At 42.6% G+C, this 15684-nt stretch overlaps 1 protein-coding gene across 1 annotated transcript in view; it reads left to right on the forward strand.

The window, feature by feature from the left end:
- The window catches only part of ift88 (intraflagellar transport 88 homolog), a gene marked incomplete at both ends in the record, with an annotated part of 31920 nt that overhangs the window by 13362 nt on the left and 2874 nt on the right, over positions 1–15684 (forward strand). Inside the window, 7 exons of the mRNA XM_080752859.1 lie at positions 806–914; positions 1253–1403; positions 1852–1967; positions 2305–2357; positions 3376–3441; positions 3605–3711; positions 5842–5902. Coding sequence (XP_080608985.1) covers positions 806–914; positions 1253–1403; positions 1852–1967; positions 2305–2357; positions 3376–3441; positions 3605–3711; positions 5842–5902 — 663 coding nt within the window. The remainder of the gene's footprint in view (positions 1–805; positions 915–1252; positions 1404–1851; positions 1968–2304; positions 2358–3375; positions 3442–3604; positions 3712–5841; positions 5903–15684) is intronic.

Genomic DNA, 15684 nt, shown 5'->3' on the forward strand with positions numbered 1-15684 from the left:
TGTTTGGAAATAATGCATGGATAATTTTCTATAACATGGCAAAGGTAAGCTACTTTTAAGGAGTTAATACATTGACATGTATTAGGACCCCTCATCTCAAAGGAGTTTTGTGCCAGGGACCCCCATAAGAGAAGATTTCTCAATATTTTTGTCAACACAATAATCTTTCAATTATAGCAGATCTACAAGCGCACAAACGCATTGCATCGAAACGTGTTCTGTTGTGAGCTTCTGAAACGTAAAATGGGATTTAAGTGTTTGAACTTTTGCTGGTCACCCTTTGGAAACCCATAACTCACAGCATGTCACATCAAGATGTATTCATAGATCTGCCATTTCTGGTATTTTTGAAGTTTTAGAAAATGTTCATTGAAATCTATCCACCAGAGGGTGCTAACACTCCAAAATCAACTTGGGCTGAACCACAGCCATGCAGCTCAACCATGCACACACCTCAGCTTGTGTGTGTTTATTTTGTATTATTACTATATAGGGCTGCAACTATTGATTATTTCCTCAGCGATTAATTTTTCTATTACTTTTTCAAATAATCAAATCATCTTGATTCATATCGATGAAGTTACACTTCGCCTCACAACAGTGTTGTGCAAACATTGTGAAAATAGCCGATCTTCAAGCTCACAGCGTGATGACGATGCTTCGTGAGCTTTATAATCAATTCAATCAAATTGTTTGATTAATAGTTGCACCCCTATTGGTATGATTAGTATGTTGCCTGCCTGTGGACTTGGAATACGCTGCAGACAGTGGATTGACCGATGGGTTGTCCCGCCCTCTCCCCCAGGCCTGACCTATAAGAAGCTGAGTCGTCTAGAGGAGGCTCTGAACTGCTTCTTGAAGCTCCATGCCATCCTCAGGAACAGTGCACAGGTCATGTACCAGATGGCACACCTGTATCCTACTGGCGCTGTGTGTGTGTGTGTGTGTGTGTGTGTGTGTGTGTGTGTGTGTGTGTGTGTGTGTGTGTGTGTGTGTGTGTGTGTGTGTGTGTGTGTGTGTGTGTGTGTGCGCGCGTGTGTGTGTGCGTGTGCGTGTGTGCAAGCCTTAGTGTCAATGCCTGCCCTGTATCACGACCGGGAGACAGCAGTTTAATATGAAACAATGAAAAGACCAATTGACTCATTTTCGAGTCAATGGCGACAGCAACGATATTATTGTACACGTCCAAACGTCTTGAGAGAGGACCCGTGCAACTGTCTCCGCGTTGTCCTTGACTCGCGTTGTGTTCCAGCTATGAGCTGCTGGAGGACCCCCAGCAGGCCATCGAGTGGCTCATGCAGCTCATCAGCGTCACCCCCACGGACCCCCACGCCCTGGCTAAACTGGCAGAGCTGTATGACAGCGAGGGCGACAAGTCTCAGGCCTTCCAGTACTACTATGAGGTAGCATATTACACCAGTCCCATTTAACCTTCCAGTACTACAAGGGTTGGCAGTGGCTCAGGGGTAGAGAAGCGTCATTAGAACATGGAGGGTTCCCGAAGGGTTCCCAGTTTGATCCCAGGCTCCCCCAGAGTTGTGTCGAAGAGTCCTTGAGCAAGACTCCCGGTGAGCAGGTTGGTGCCTTGCATGGTTTCCTCTGCCATCAGTGTATGAATGTGTGTGTGAATGGGTGAATGTAATGCACAATCTTGCAAAAAAATGTAAAGCGCCTTGGATAAAGGTGCTATATAAAGGCTCCATTTACTATGAGGTATCATATTACACCAGTCCCATTTCATAACCCTTTCATAAGAGTTCAAATGGTACCAGATTTTTGGGGTCTGAGGCCAGTCCTAATTTTGCTAGACCACTGATTACAGATGTGTTGTGTGTGTGTGTATCTGTCCAGTCTTTCAGATATTTCCCCTCCAACATTGATGTGATAGAATGGCTGGGAGTGTATTACATCGACACCCAGTTTTGTGAGAAGGCTATTCAGTACTTTGAGAGAGCCACACTGATCCAGTAAGTACCAACCCGTCCCTATAGCTTGGCACAGGGTCAAAGTGGGGCCTGTGGACCCCCAGGGGTCCTAGGTCCCCAGACCCCAGCTAAATGATCTAATAAAGCATCAAAAGCAGTTTGTCCATTTTGGCCCTAAATGGTCACTCTATCTGCTATTTTCGAAATGGCTTGAATACGTTAAAGTTTTACCCACATTTTTGACAATTGTTTGTCCTTGTCCTGTGTGTATTTGTGCTGTGTTTATGCGGTCCTTTCTGCATTTATGCTGTGTTTGTTGTTTCAGTGTGTATCTGTGCTGTGTGTTTGGCCTATAACATATTCTCACTTTATTTTTCAGGCCAAACCAAGTGAAGTGGCAACTAATGGTGGCCAGCTGTTACAGGAGAAGTGGTATACGTGTATATATTTTTTATTCCAAACATAGCGTAGTGGTCAGAAGGTGTCATCGCTCATTGACAGAAACAAATTCCCTTCCTGTAGCTCATGGTGGAGTGAATTATCAGCATGTTGAATGAGCTATGTCAGGCCAAGGACCCCTTAGCTCTGAGAGAGATGAAGCAGGGACCCCCACTACATATGGCAGGGTTCCCCAATTAGTTTTCTTCAAGGGCCGAATTATGTCTAGGGTACCAAGCCGAGGGCCACAACATTGCAGGGGGCGACGGCGGCGTTCCCACTACTCCAGCGACTACGACAGTTCAGATATCGTTGTCGGGTGAAATTCTTGTATGTCCAAAACCATTCGTTTTGCATTTATCATTTTAAAAATTATTTAAACTAGTGAAAACAGCCGATCTACAAGCACACAATGCCTCACACCGCGAGGTGTCGTGTGCTTGTAGATCTGCTGTTTTCACTACTTTTGTGCGGCGGCCTTGTATGATTTGCGAAAGAACGTACAAATTTGGAGATACGAGATTTCCACCCGACAACGACGATATACTAGTGTTGTTGCTGCTCTTATAGCACCATTATTACTGGGGTTGGTGTGGGCCAGACAGCGGCCCGCGGGCCGCCTATTGGGGAACCCTGACATGTCGTATAAAATTGTGTTGCAGATGTACGTGGATTATTTCTCAAACAGTTTAGACTTGACAGCACTACCATCTGTGTAGGTTGGATTAATGTGTATTTTCATATATTTAACCACTTGAACTGTCAATGCCTACTAGTCTGCTCTTCTTTTCCCTCTACACCAAACCTCTGTGCCAAAAAATAGCTGAACTACAATCTCACAACGCCTCGCAGCTAATGTTCCACTAAGAATAGGGATGCTAGGGTTCAAGTGATCAAACGAAGATTTGGCGGATCCCCTGTAGTAACTCTGAGGACCCCCTAGGGGTCCCGGACCCCCTGTTGAAGACCCCTGAGCTACGTACCCTGAACATGGTTTCTGCTCTCCTTGCAGGGAACTACCAGAAGTCCTTGGAGACATACCGAGACATCCACTGCAAGTTCCCGGAAAATGTGGAATGTAATTAATCTACGGTTTGATAAGAAACCTCTCACATGGACTCTTAACAACTAATGCTCTGAGCAATGCTAACTGACGACACTAAAACTGTGTGTGTGTGTGTGTGTGTGTGTGTGTGTGTGTGTGTGTGTGTGTGTGTGTGTGTGTGTGTGTGTGTGTCCAGGCCTGCGCTTCCTGGTCAGGCTGAGTACAGACATGAACCTGAAGGAGGTGCAGGAGTATTCCATCAAGCTGAAGAAAGCAGAGAAGATGAAGGAGATAAAAGAACAGGTGGGTAGAAAGCTGCCAGGAGGATGTTGTATCAGGCCTGTCACTTGTGTGTTTGGAGACTGGATGTCACTGATCCTCAACTGCGTGAATTAATTTAACCTTTAGGGTCAGATTGTTGAGCAAAACATCAGATTAGAACCACATTCCTAGATAGTTTAAAGTGGGATTCAAATGTGATTTTTGTCCCTGTCGGGTGGAAACCTCATATGTCCAAAAACTGTTACTTTGCAGGATTCAAATTCTAAAGTAGCAAGTAAAGTAGCAGATCTAGAAGCTCAAAACGCACAACTTTGCGCTGCAGTCTATTAGAGTTAACATTACTCTAATAGACCCCCAGGTGTGGTTATAATATCCAAATATGTCTTCCCTGTGTATTTTTGGTTTCTCCCTGAAAGCAGAAAGCCCAATTGAAATACACTGATATAATGACATCATAATATCATCCCCTCCCCTTTTTACCATTCAACAACATTGTGGGTGTGGCTAACTTCAGCTGGGTCACCACCCACCTGACAACCAGGCATACTTTTCTTTTAATGAGCAGATGGGCGTGGTCACATAAAAAAACATAATTCTAACACTTTCTGTACACTTTTTCTGAAAAATATCTTCCTCCAAGTATAATCATAATACCCAATGATTATGTTGTAGGGGTGGAAAATTCACGGCACCCCATCTTTATAATCTATTAAATCTATTAGTTCGACACAAAGGTACACAATGCTAGTAGTAAGTCCGGAGAACAATACACCCAGCCGCAACTTCAAGTTGTTCGGAATATTGTCATCATGACAAGAGCAGCCATGTTTCCACAAGCCAGACAGCCAAATCTCTCATTTGAGAGAGTCCCAGCCTGGAAAAGTTTGAAGAAAACCACCATCCACCCCCCCCTCTCTCTCTCTCTCTCTTCATCTGGATGATTGGATGCTGGCCTGAGCTGTGTGTCTTTCTTGGCCCTGTGGGGACATTCCTCTGAGGAGAGCGACATCTCCACCTATCACAACCAGCTGCTCTTAAATCAACACTGACACCTTGTTGGATGGGAGGGGATCGAGATAAAGAGATTATGACGGAGACAAAAATGGTCACCATAGTGATAGATGTACATACACAGACAAATAAAGAGAGAGAGAGATGTGTCTCTGTTCTGTGTAGGCAAAAAGCGTGGGATAAAAAAAAAAAAAAAGACAATTTAATGTCTTTGTCACTTTAGATTTTAAAGGGGAAGACCACCCATTTTCAATATTGAAAATGGGTGGTCTTCCCCTTTAACCACTTTAACCAGTATTTTATACTTTGGCTATTCAAATATAGAAGATATACAAGCTCATAGCTCGGCACTGAGTGCCACGCTATGAGCTTGTAGATCTGCTGTTTTTGAAAAATCATGAAAGCTTTTGCTAATCTTTGAATATATATGTTACAGTTAGATTGGGTAACTCAGTTAGATTGTGGTAAGAGCACTCGTTTTGTCGTTCACCACACACCCCTAACACCACCTGGATCAATTCACTTTGATAGTCTCTTATCAGCGCACCTGTGTAATTCTGCGTAATCACCATGAGATGGCGACAACAGCCATTCACTTGTGTAGTCGTTGACGTCACTCATTTGCGACCCCTCTTTCTTTGTTTATCTACTAGCCTAGCTCAGCTGTGTTTAGTCATTAGCTTACTATGCCTAACTCTAACCCTAACCCTAACCTCAGTGAAACTATGCCTAACCCTAACCCTAACCTCCGTGGGGTGAGGCGCTATCATTCCTGCCGTCGCTACGTTGTTGTTGTTGTGGATCAAAGCGACTGCTTGTTCCGCCCCGCGCCGCACAACGAGCGCTCCGGTTCTCGATCTAACTGATTCTCGATCTAGCGGTGACATATATTTTTAAAGCGAACATTTGTAACTCAAATCTTTGCTTCTGTGTGTCCCTGGAACAAAATGTTTTCAGATGGTGTTCGGCAGCCAAATACATATCATTTTGGGGGTCCTTGATATGGAAAAGTTTGAGAACCACTGATATAGAAACAGGTTTTTCCAGAAAACTGTTCTTTCGTTCATATCTTGCCTCTCTCTCTCTCTCTCTCTCTCTCTCTCTCTCTCTCTCTCTCTCTCTCTCTCTCTCTCCCTGCAGAGGGTGAAGTCGTCGAGGGAAGGCAGTGCCAGAGGTCGCAGAGAGGGCAGCGCCGGCAGTGGTGAGAAAACTCTTCATCTTTATTGTTCTCCATGCACCATCATCATCATCATCATCATCGTAGTCACACACACATTTAATAACATCTTTATTTGAGTTCACATTTAACAAGAAATTATTGAACACAAACTATGGTAGATACATGAACGTGTGGGAACTCCACAACAATATTTCAGGATACGGATCATGGGTACAGGAAGCGACTATTGTTTCCGTAGTCGATGTGTTGTCGGCCGCGGCTTGTGATTGGCTGAACCGTGGGTAGGGAGCGCTTCGCTGTGTTCACTTGGCCCGCGCGGAGGTGGGGAGATTTATGATTCTGTCGATTCATAACTCGAAACGGCGCTGAGTCGGCTCAAGCGGACTTCGCAACACTCAACATGGTAGGGCATTCACAAATAGTGATTTTTAGTATTCTAATTATTCAACCTCAAAGTATTCGAATAGTCGAATATTCGACAGGCCAAACTGTCAAATATTAAGTCAGCAAGAGGCAAACATTGTGAAAATAGCCGATCTACATGCTCACAACGCCTCGCAATCTGCGGAACCGAGTCACATTAAATGTAATACCTACAATTCCAAGTGCTTGTCAGGGTGGGGATTCCCAGTTCAAATATGTTTATTTTGGGGGGGCCTAAAAAGGTTTGAGAACCCCTGGTATAGAGCATTAACAAATTCATCCACCAGCGGCATTGACAACTCATTCTTATGACTTCCTATCTAGCCAAGCTTTATAAACTTTATATATTTTTAAAGAGAAAACAATTAAAATGTTTAAATAAGGGAATATTCGACTTCGGTGAACAACGTCGAATAATGACTTTAATATTCGAATATTCGAATGTTCGAATATTTGGTGAATGCCCTACGACATGGCGACTCGCTCGCTTTAGCTCGCTCGGCGGTGTCTCACGTGGATCAAGTCCGCTCGAGACGGCGCGCCTCCGTCGTCTCCACCGAAGAACAAGCGCTCCCTTACAAGACGTCGACTATGGAAACAATAATAGCGTACAGGCAGCATGGCCTCCTCCTTATATGGCGACTGCCAATTATCATAGACGCCGAACAGAATTTTGCCAATGCCTTATCAGCTCTGGGCATATTGGGCATTCCTGCAATCTGCAGGCCTCTCACAGCTGATTTATGGACATTACCGAGGCTTCTAAATATGAACACAAGCTGTTTGCATTTGTAACCAAGCTGTATGATAGCATCCTTAAGATTTTGTACTTAAGCATCATGGTAAGGACTGCCTCTGCCAGACTTTGGTCAAATGTACTGTACATGCCACTGCCAAAATGGTCACCTCTCTGCTGTCCACATCAACAACAACATCTGGTGTATTAGCTGTGACACACACACACATACACACACACACACACACACACACACACACACACACACACACACACACACACACTTGGGCATTCACCAAATATTCGAATATCAAAGTGACTATTCGCCGTTGTCGAATATTCTTTTTTTTTTTTGTCAATGCCCCTGGTGGATGAATTTGTTAATGATCTATACCAGGGGTTCTCAAACCTTTTTAGGCCGTGACCCCCAAAATAAACATATTTGAACTGGGGACCCCCACCCTGACAAGCACTTGGAATTGTAGGCATTACATTTAATGTGACTCGGTTCCACAAATAAATATTGTGAAAATAGCAGATCTAGAGCATGTCGATCGACAGTTTCGCCAGTCCTGTAGAATATTCGACTATTCGAATACTTTGAGGTTGAATAATTCGAATACTAAAAATCACTATTTGTGAATGGCCTAACACACACACACACACATATACACACACAGGAATAAAAGAAGGATAGGAGCAATTGTATGACACGTCAAGTTTGTCAAAGATGTCCTACTTGTAAAAAGTGTGTACCTGTGTGTGGTTTGTGTTTAGATCAGAGAGGGATGAACACAAGAACTATCAAGTGTAGTCCAAACCAATTATGCTCACATAATCAGCATAATGTTTTTAGTCAGGGTTCAATTGTTTGAAAAAAAAAAACAAAAAAAACATAAGGAGGCATATTTTGTTAACCACGTAAGCCCATTATACAGTACTTGTGTACATTGTGCGACAAATAGTGAAAATAGCTGTGAGCTAGTAGATTGGTCATCGCTATTTTAGAAATAAAATAATTCTGACAAACCGAGCATCGTGGATTGATTAATTAATTGGTTGGTTCAGGTACGTTGCCTGCGGCGTATAATATTGATAGCAGCGGCCATTATTGAAAAATAACAGAATGACTGCTGAATTCAGTGATTGACCAATCGGAATGAAGTATTCAGCCAAACCATGTAAAAATAAGCACGTTGGGTAAGACCTGCGCTGTGTGTTGGCTTAAAGGAAGTGCTCGAATTTGGCGGAAGTCCTGTGTTTAAGGGGAGTTACGTCATGCGGTGCGGTAATGTTTACATCCCCAGCGAAAAACAAACAGTACTCTTAAAGGAGTAGTACACCCCCAAAATGACTTTTTTTCTATTTATTACTCACCCCATAGAGACTGGAATTCATGGATATTTTTTTGTATTTGTCTCATTCCTAATAGAATAATTTGCCCACGCTAAAAGGTAAGGACGAAGCGGCAGTTGATGAGTTCAGCGATGTTTTAAAAGACAGTAAATCAGTTAATAGGTGTATCTTTGTCAGAATCCATGTTTTGTTTGGATATTGTTTATTGCGAGCGCAACCGAAGGAGTGGGAGAAGATATATTTTTCCAGCAGGGAATACGTTTGCTGGAAAACCGCAACTTCCGGGGGGGTAAAAGACAACTTCCGGGGAAATTCACACAGCGGAAGTCCCGCCTTTCTAACCACTCTGTGCCTTATGTCGTGAGCAGGGGTGTCGCACCACATTCTGGGCCCTGGGTACAAGGATTCACTGCGGGGCCCCCATGAATGTTCTTTATAGGGGGAGGGGGTTTATCCCATTTAGACTGGGAACGCATTATTTGTGCTTAAACTATTGAAAAATACCAGATATACAAGCTCACATCACGGCAATCGTGAACATTTGTTCAAGTCTTCAAATTCTTCTTCTTTAAAAAAAAACTCATGTTTCTATGTCAGTGCTGCTCAAACTTTTTCATTTGAAGGACCCCCAAAACGATATGTCTTTGGCCACGGACCCCCCCCCCCCCCCCAGAAGCAAAACTTGAGTTGCAAATGTTCGCTTAAAACATACATATATTCAAAGATTTGCACACATTCATGACTTTTCAAAAAATAGCTGATCTACAAGCTTGTATATCTGATATTTTTCAATAGCTAAATTATAAAATAATCAAGGCCCCTTCACCCCCCCCAGAAGACAGAAGACCAATGGGACCAGCTGGACTGTGAGGTTCAGGTCCAATAGGCTTCACTACACTGGCTCTGACAATGGAAACAAGTTTCACCCGCCGGCACCGCCAGCAGGTTTATCAGGCTCTTGAAAGCATTTCAAAGACAACACAGATGCACTACCCATGCGCCAAAGAAATGTCTTGGCGAGCCCCGGGTTGGTCTCGGCCGTGTAACTGGAAGCCTGTAACGTTAATGTCCAGCACCTTCTAATGTGCCTGTCTGTCTCTCCGCATTGCCATTTGCCAAGAGTTCCATTACTCCCATGCGGCTTGATGTTTTGGACTACAAAAAAAGGCTTCCAATGTGCTTTTAATATTCTGTAATGTTGTGATGCCTAAAAAACAAACAGAAGATCGGTTAGAACAGTGGTTCTCAACCTGTGGGTCCCCAAATTATTTTGCGGGGGTCCCCAGATGATTAACTTAATGTGCAACACTGTTTTCTCACTCAACAGTAAACAAACCAGCATAAAGTTATATATATATAAGTGTATAGAGGCTATCTGCACATTTCTAAAGTGACAATTTAAGGACTTTTTAATACCTCTAAAATGACAAATTGAACATTGGCCAAATTGTCAAATATTAGAGGCAGAAATTGTGAAAATAGCCGATCTACATCGGCTATTTTCACAATAGAACCGTGATATATAAAATATAATGCTTCAACTATTAGTGCTCATCAGGGTGATGGGGTCCCCAGTTAAAATATGATTATTTTGGGGGTCGCGGCCTGAAAAGGTTGAGAACCACTGGGTTAGAATAGAAATGCTTATGGGGATTTTTCTTTTTTCTTTTTTTTTAATCAAATTGTCCTGGTAGAATAGTTGTGTTCCCTGACAAGCAAGTCAGAACTGTCAGGATGTGGTTGTCTTTAGAACCCTAGTGATCATTCACCTCTCTGTTTTCTTCTCGTGCTGCAGAGGTGGAGGTCAAAGCAGGTGAGAGAGTCTCATCACTACACGTAACACATCGCATGGCTCTGATTTCCCTCTGGTTCCCTTATGTGTGATTACCCAGCAAGCACGGTCAGGACCTGGACCAATCAGTGACGTCTCGATTGGGGCCAGTTAAACGAGTCCATGGGCCATACAAGATGTCGCTCTCCGAAAGGTTACTATGCATTTTTGAAAAGCTCTATATCTGTAGATTATATTTTGGTATGATAAACCCTTTCTGAGACACAGCTAAATTGATGTTATCAGCTGCTAGAGTTGGTGTCCCAAAAACTTTTTCACGATTCTGAATCCATTGCAAGCATCTGTTTTGCACGAAACACATTCCTTGGGCTAAAAACGGGCCCACAAAACTATGGAATGCAATGGATTCAGAATCATGAAAAAAACCTAGTTTGACCCCTCATATGCTACTTAAAGCAGATTAATTTTTTGCATTTTCTTTTTGCTGTATAGTAAAGTTAATGGGACACCAACTCTAGCGGCTGATAACACCAATTTAGCTGTGTCTCAGAAAGGGTTATCATACCAAAATATAATCTACAGATTTAGAGCTTTTCAAAAATGCATAGTAACCTTTGCCACCTTTCGGAGAGCGACATCTTGTATGGCCCATGGACTAAACCTCAGAGAGGGTCCGATCGAGGCCAGATAAATATCATAACTAGTCAGATACTGTATGTCTCAGAAATTATAACCTTATATGCTCATATTTCAACTAACATTACACACAATAACAATAATCCTATAGTCCATATGACGTCTTAAGGTCATCATGACGTCATTTGGCTTGGCTAGTGTTATGCATTTTTTTAAATCAGAGATGTTCTTCCTTTTGAACATCTAGAACCCCCAGTTCGATGTGTTAGGCCAGTGGTTCCCAAACCTTTTAGCTCGAGACCCCAAAGAGGAATTAAGACGTTTGCTTTGCGCCACGTTGTGACCTTGTAGATATTAAAAACATATATTTCTAAATGTATATATATTTTTTAATTTAGGAAAAGAAATATAATATAAAGTGGGTCCCGACTTCCCGACCCACTGTTTGGGCCACATACCCCAAATCCCTGTGACTGGGACCCCAAACTACACTGTAAAATGCTCAGTGTTAATTTAGTTTACAAATGGAAGCAGGTCCATTTGGCTCCATTTTGTACATTCTGAGTTAACAGATCCGTAAGGGTGCATTTGGACCCCTGGTGGTCGACCTGACAGTGAGAACCGGTGCTACATATCAAGCTTCCTTCATTCCTTTTTTCTTTCCCTCTTTCTTTGTGCGATGCCTCCCTTCTTCATTCTTTTCTCACGTTCTGATTACACTTTATCTCTTCTGCTTTCCGCCTCTGTGTGTCTGACTGTCGCCATGCCCAGTGTCTCACTCTGAGGCTAAGCTGCAGACTGTGCAGAGCCCACTGCTGGACTCAGGGAGAGGTACGTACCGTTACGCCCCAGTTAAACTTGGTTAAACGCAGGTGTCGCACACCGGAAATAGCCAATCCACGAGCTAGCAATGCGCTGCGGTCGTGGGCTTGTAGATCGCCTATCTTCGGTGGGCGACACTGGCGTGCAACTACGTTTAAACGAGGCAGGCGTTGTAGTAGCCCCCAGCAGCGTAGTGAGCGATCGACTGTTGCTATGTGGGTTTTCGTATCGTTATCGTAGTGCAGTGCACCATTCTTGTGACAGAACTGAAACTGGTAATTTCACCATTTTGGGAGGGGGAAGAAAATAAAACAAGTAAGGGGAATATATATATATATATATATATATATATACACACACACACACACACACACACACACACACACACACTTTTCTTTTTTAAATTTAATTGAATAAATTCAAATGGTGCCAAAATATTACCTTTTGTAAACAGTACAAGCTACAACACTGATGTAATACTCCTAGTCTCCTACACTTCGTCAGTTGTGCAGCCCTGTTTGATTGCAAGACCGTAGGATAGTACGGTATATTATGTAATACGTACTGTATTTTATCTGGTTTTCTGTTGAGAGAGTCACATTCCACCAGAGAGAGCCAAACAAACGTAGAAGTGCTTTAATATGTTCTGAGAGGCCCAGAATTCCTCTGACAGGCTGCTGTGATCTCAGCCCGTTTCTCTCTCCCTCTCCGCACTCCTCGTCTGCTCCACTCAATGTTTGCACTGAGCAGTGGTGTAAAGTCATTTAAAGTACATTTACGCAAGTACGGTACTTAAAGGAATAGTTAAAAACATTTTTATAGTAATTGTACCCCCATTGATTCCGGATGGGGACCCAAATGCATTTGGGTCCCCATCCGGAATCAATGGGGGTACATTTATTGTAATCAAATTGTCTTAGGAATGCGACAAATACAAAAGAATATTATTGAACTCCAGTCTCCATGGCGTGAGTAATCAATAGAAAAAAAGTCATTTTGGGGGTGAACTACTCCTAAGTACAATTTTGAGACACTTTTACTTTACTGGAGTATTTCCAGTTTTCAATACTTTTACTCCTCGGAGGCAAATATTGTACTTTTACTCCACTACATTTATTTGAAAACTTTAGTGTTATAGTTTCTTTGAAGATCTACAAGCTCACAATGCATCGCATCGCAACGTCTTGTGAGCTTGTAGCTATTTTAAAAAAGAATTAGTACTTTTACTTTTGGTACTTTCAAGTACATTTCATACCAATACTTTTGCACTTTTACTCAAGTAAATTTTGAATTCTGGACTTTTACTTGTAACTTTTAATTGTATTTCTACATAGCAATATTGATACTTTTACTTAAAAACAATTGTGTACTTTTTCCACCACTGGCACATACTGCAGGCAGACCAGAGTTGATTTTGACAGAAAGTCAACGAACAATATTCACCAGTTTTAGTGGATGAAACACTGAGGCAGACAGACTCAGACAGACAGACAATCAGACAGAGGAAGCAGGGGGAGGATGAAAATACACCTGATAGTTTCCCCTCTGTTCTGTAAAGTCATGTCTGTGTGCGGTACACTGCACTCCTTGGTGTGTGAAGAGTGGTTTGCTATTCCCCAAAACGCGCTGTAGGCTCGAGGCGGAGAAGTTTGTTTTTCACATGCCTTGAAAATGACGTCATTCTCCAGTGGAAGGCTTGTAAAACTGCCACCTCCGTCCGAGCGGTCGAACGAGGGCTCGCGAGTCAACAGAGCAGATATCAGACACTCACAAAAATCCATCATGTGCTGATAGGGACTTATTGCCCTCTGTCTCCATGTATATTCCTGTATTTTCCTGCTATGCCTTGGTGTAATCAATGGCACTGCATCCTATCTTCAACTTTAATCCTCTCAGAACACCAGACCTGGGTCAAATAGTATTCTGCATGTTTGTTTAACCCATTAAGACCTGAGGCCGATTCCACAAATGCCTTCTAAATCAGTTGTTCTCAGTATTCTATTTTTCAAACACTTTGAAGATTTTTCAAACAATCATCAAAAATAGCAGATGAGATGTACAAGCTCAAAGTGACATGTTGGAGCTTGTACTGTAGATATACCATTTTTGAGAGAGGGAGAGGTTATTTGATTAATCAAAAAGTAATCGATAAACTAATCACTAAGAAAATAATGCATAGTGCACATATATTACTAATTCATAATTATAGTACTAGTAAGACGCATCAGGGCGACATCTGACCTCGCCCTGAATGGCGAGATCACGCCAATTCTTGGCCATCTGGCCAGTGATGTATATCGGACCATTTACCCATAATGGAGACCCCTGGTACCCATATATGGAGATACATGTACTGTATATGGAGATATGCTGTGAGAGCCCAAACATGCTTACTCAGTTATTCGTTATGTGAAAGTCCTATGATGTCTATGACATCTGACATCATACCCTTTTATACCCATACATGGAGATCCCTGTCTGTAGAACCACATACCAACTAGTGTGGTATGTGGCCGATGTGGTCTCCTCTCCATATACTGTATGGGCATTCCCATATGAAGTCCTCTTAGATATGGGTTTAACATTGATGACATCAGGGAACTCCATATATGGGCATAAAATGGATTCTGTTACAGTGAAGCGTGAAGCCAGAGTTTGATGTCAGAGTGGCAAACCCATAACTGTTAAGAGTGGTTCCCCTGACATCACAGTGATGTCAGAGCATGATGTCACAGTGATGTGTCGGGGGAACGGGAACCACAGTGTCAGGCGTTATAGACAGATATACGGACAAGCTGTGACCGTTCACATACTAAACTGCAACCTGCAAGGCTGCAACTATGCCAGCAATAGTGTTATGTGGACAGGGGTCAGGATTATTTCACCATGAACTAGGTAGGCACTCCCTTTTCTTCATTCTGTACCACTTTATTTTGCTCCAAGTGTTATATAACTGGGACACGTGGGACGGGTGGCATAGAGGTAAAACCCTCGCCCACCACCGCAGACGCCTGGGTTTGATTCCTCCAAGGTACCTCCGGCATCAATGAAAACAGTTGTCAGTGTTTGCCAGCAGGGGATTGTGTCCGCAAACTGGTTGGTTGGGTGTCTGTTGTTAGTTAAAAACTAAAGTGTTGTATAACTTATTCTGGTAAAAAAAAAAAGAAAATGGAAAAAGAAATCCCTTTGCCTTTGCCTTTAGAGTAGTAGTTAGAACCGGACCGATATATTGGCCATTATTTGACTTTTTTCTGTATTGGCAATTATGCAGCCGATGTGTCCTGATTTTGACCTGTTATCCCTAATTGGGGTACAGTATGTCACTAAAAATAGCAGATCTAGCTTGTTGATCGGCTATTTTTTATAACTGGTTAGTGGTTAGTTTTATGTATATATTGTTATATTTTTGAAACGTCATTTGTAAATTATTTATATATTTAGTTTTGTGTATAAATGAAGTGTTCTAACTTCAAAGCTGTTCTTCAAATGGATAAATAGCGGTCAAGACATCAGGTCTGTGTGGTCTAGGACTCGATCTGGCATCGGTCAGGCACTACTGGTGGATAGTGGTAACTTCAGTGGGGAGAGAGAGAGGGGTAGGGGGGTTAGTGCTGTGAGGGACAGCGGAGGACTCTTACACTACTTCCTGTTTTGGTCTTTTTCCACCACTGAGTTTCCAGAGCTACCTGGCTGCCAGATGTTCTGGTTGATCGTTATCACTCCTCTGTCCCTTTTGCTGCATTCACACTAGCGGCGACAAAAGCCACAAAGCGGTCACGCCGAGCCGCCATTGAAGTGTTGCTCACGCCGCTCTGCGGCAGAGGGTAGGGATTAACAGCACAGGGAACTGGTTAAAGGACAACTTTTGTTTTTTACAACAAGGTTTCAGATTTTAGATTGTAATTAGAGAAAAGAAAAGATGTGTAAAAATGTTTTCATTTACTGCTTTATATTGTTTTAGCGATTTTAGTGTTTTGATTTCAGTGGGTGGGGGCATGCGTACAAGTGGCTAAATATGTGTTTTTAGACAGAATAAGC

This window comes from Nannobrachium achirus (assembly GCF_963921795.1).
Source record: "Nannobrachium achirus genome assembly, chromosome: 22".
In the NCBI taxonomy this organism is placed as follows: Eukaryota; Metazoa; Chordata; class Actinopteri; order Myctophiformes; family Myctophidae; genus Nannobrachium; species Nannobrachium achirus.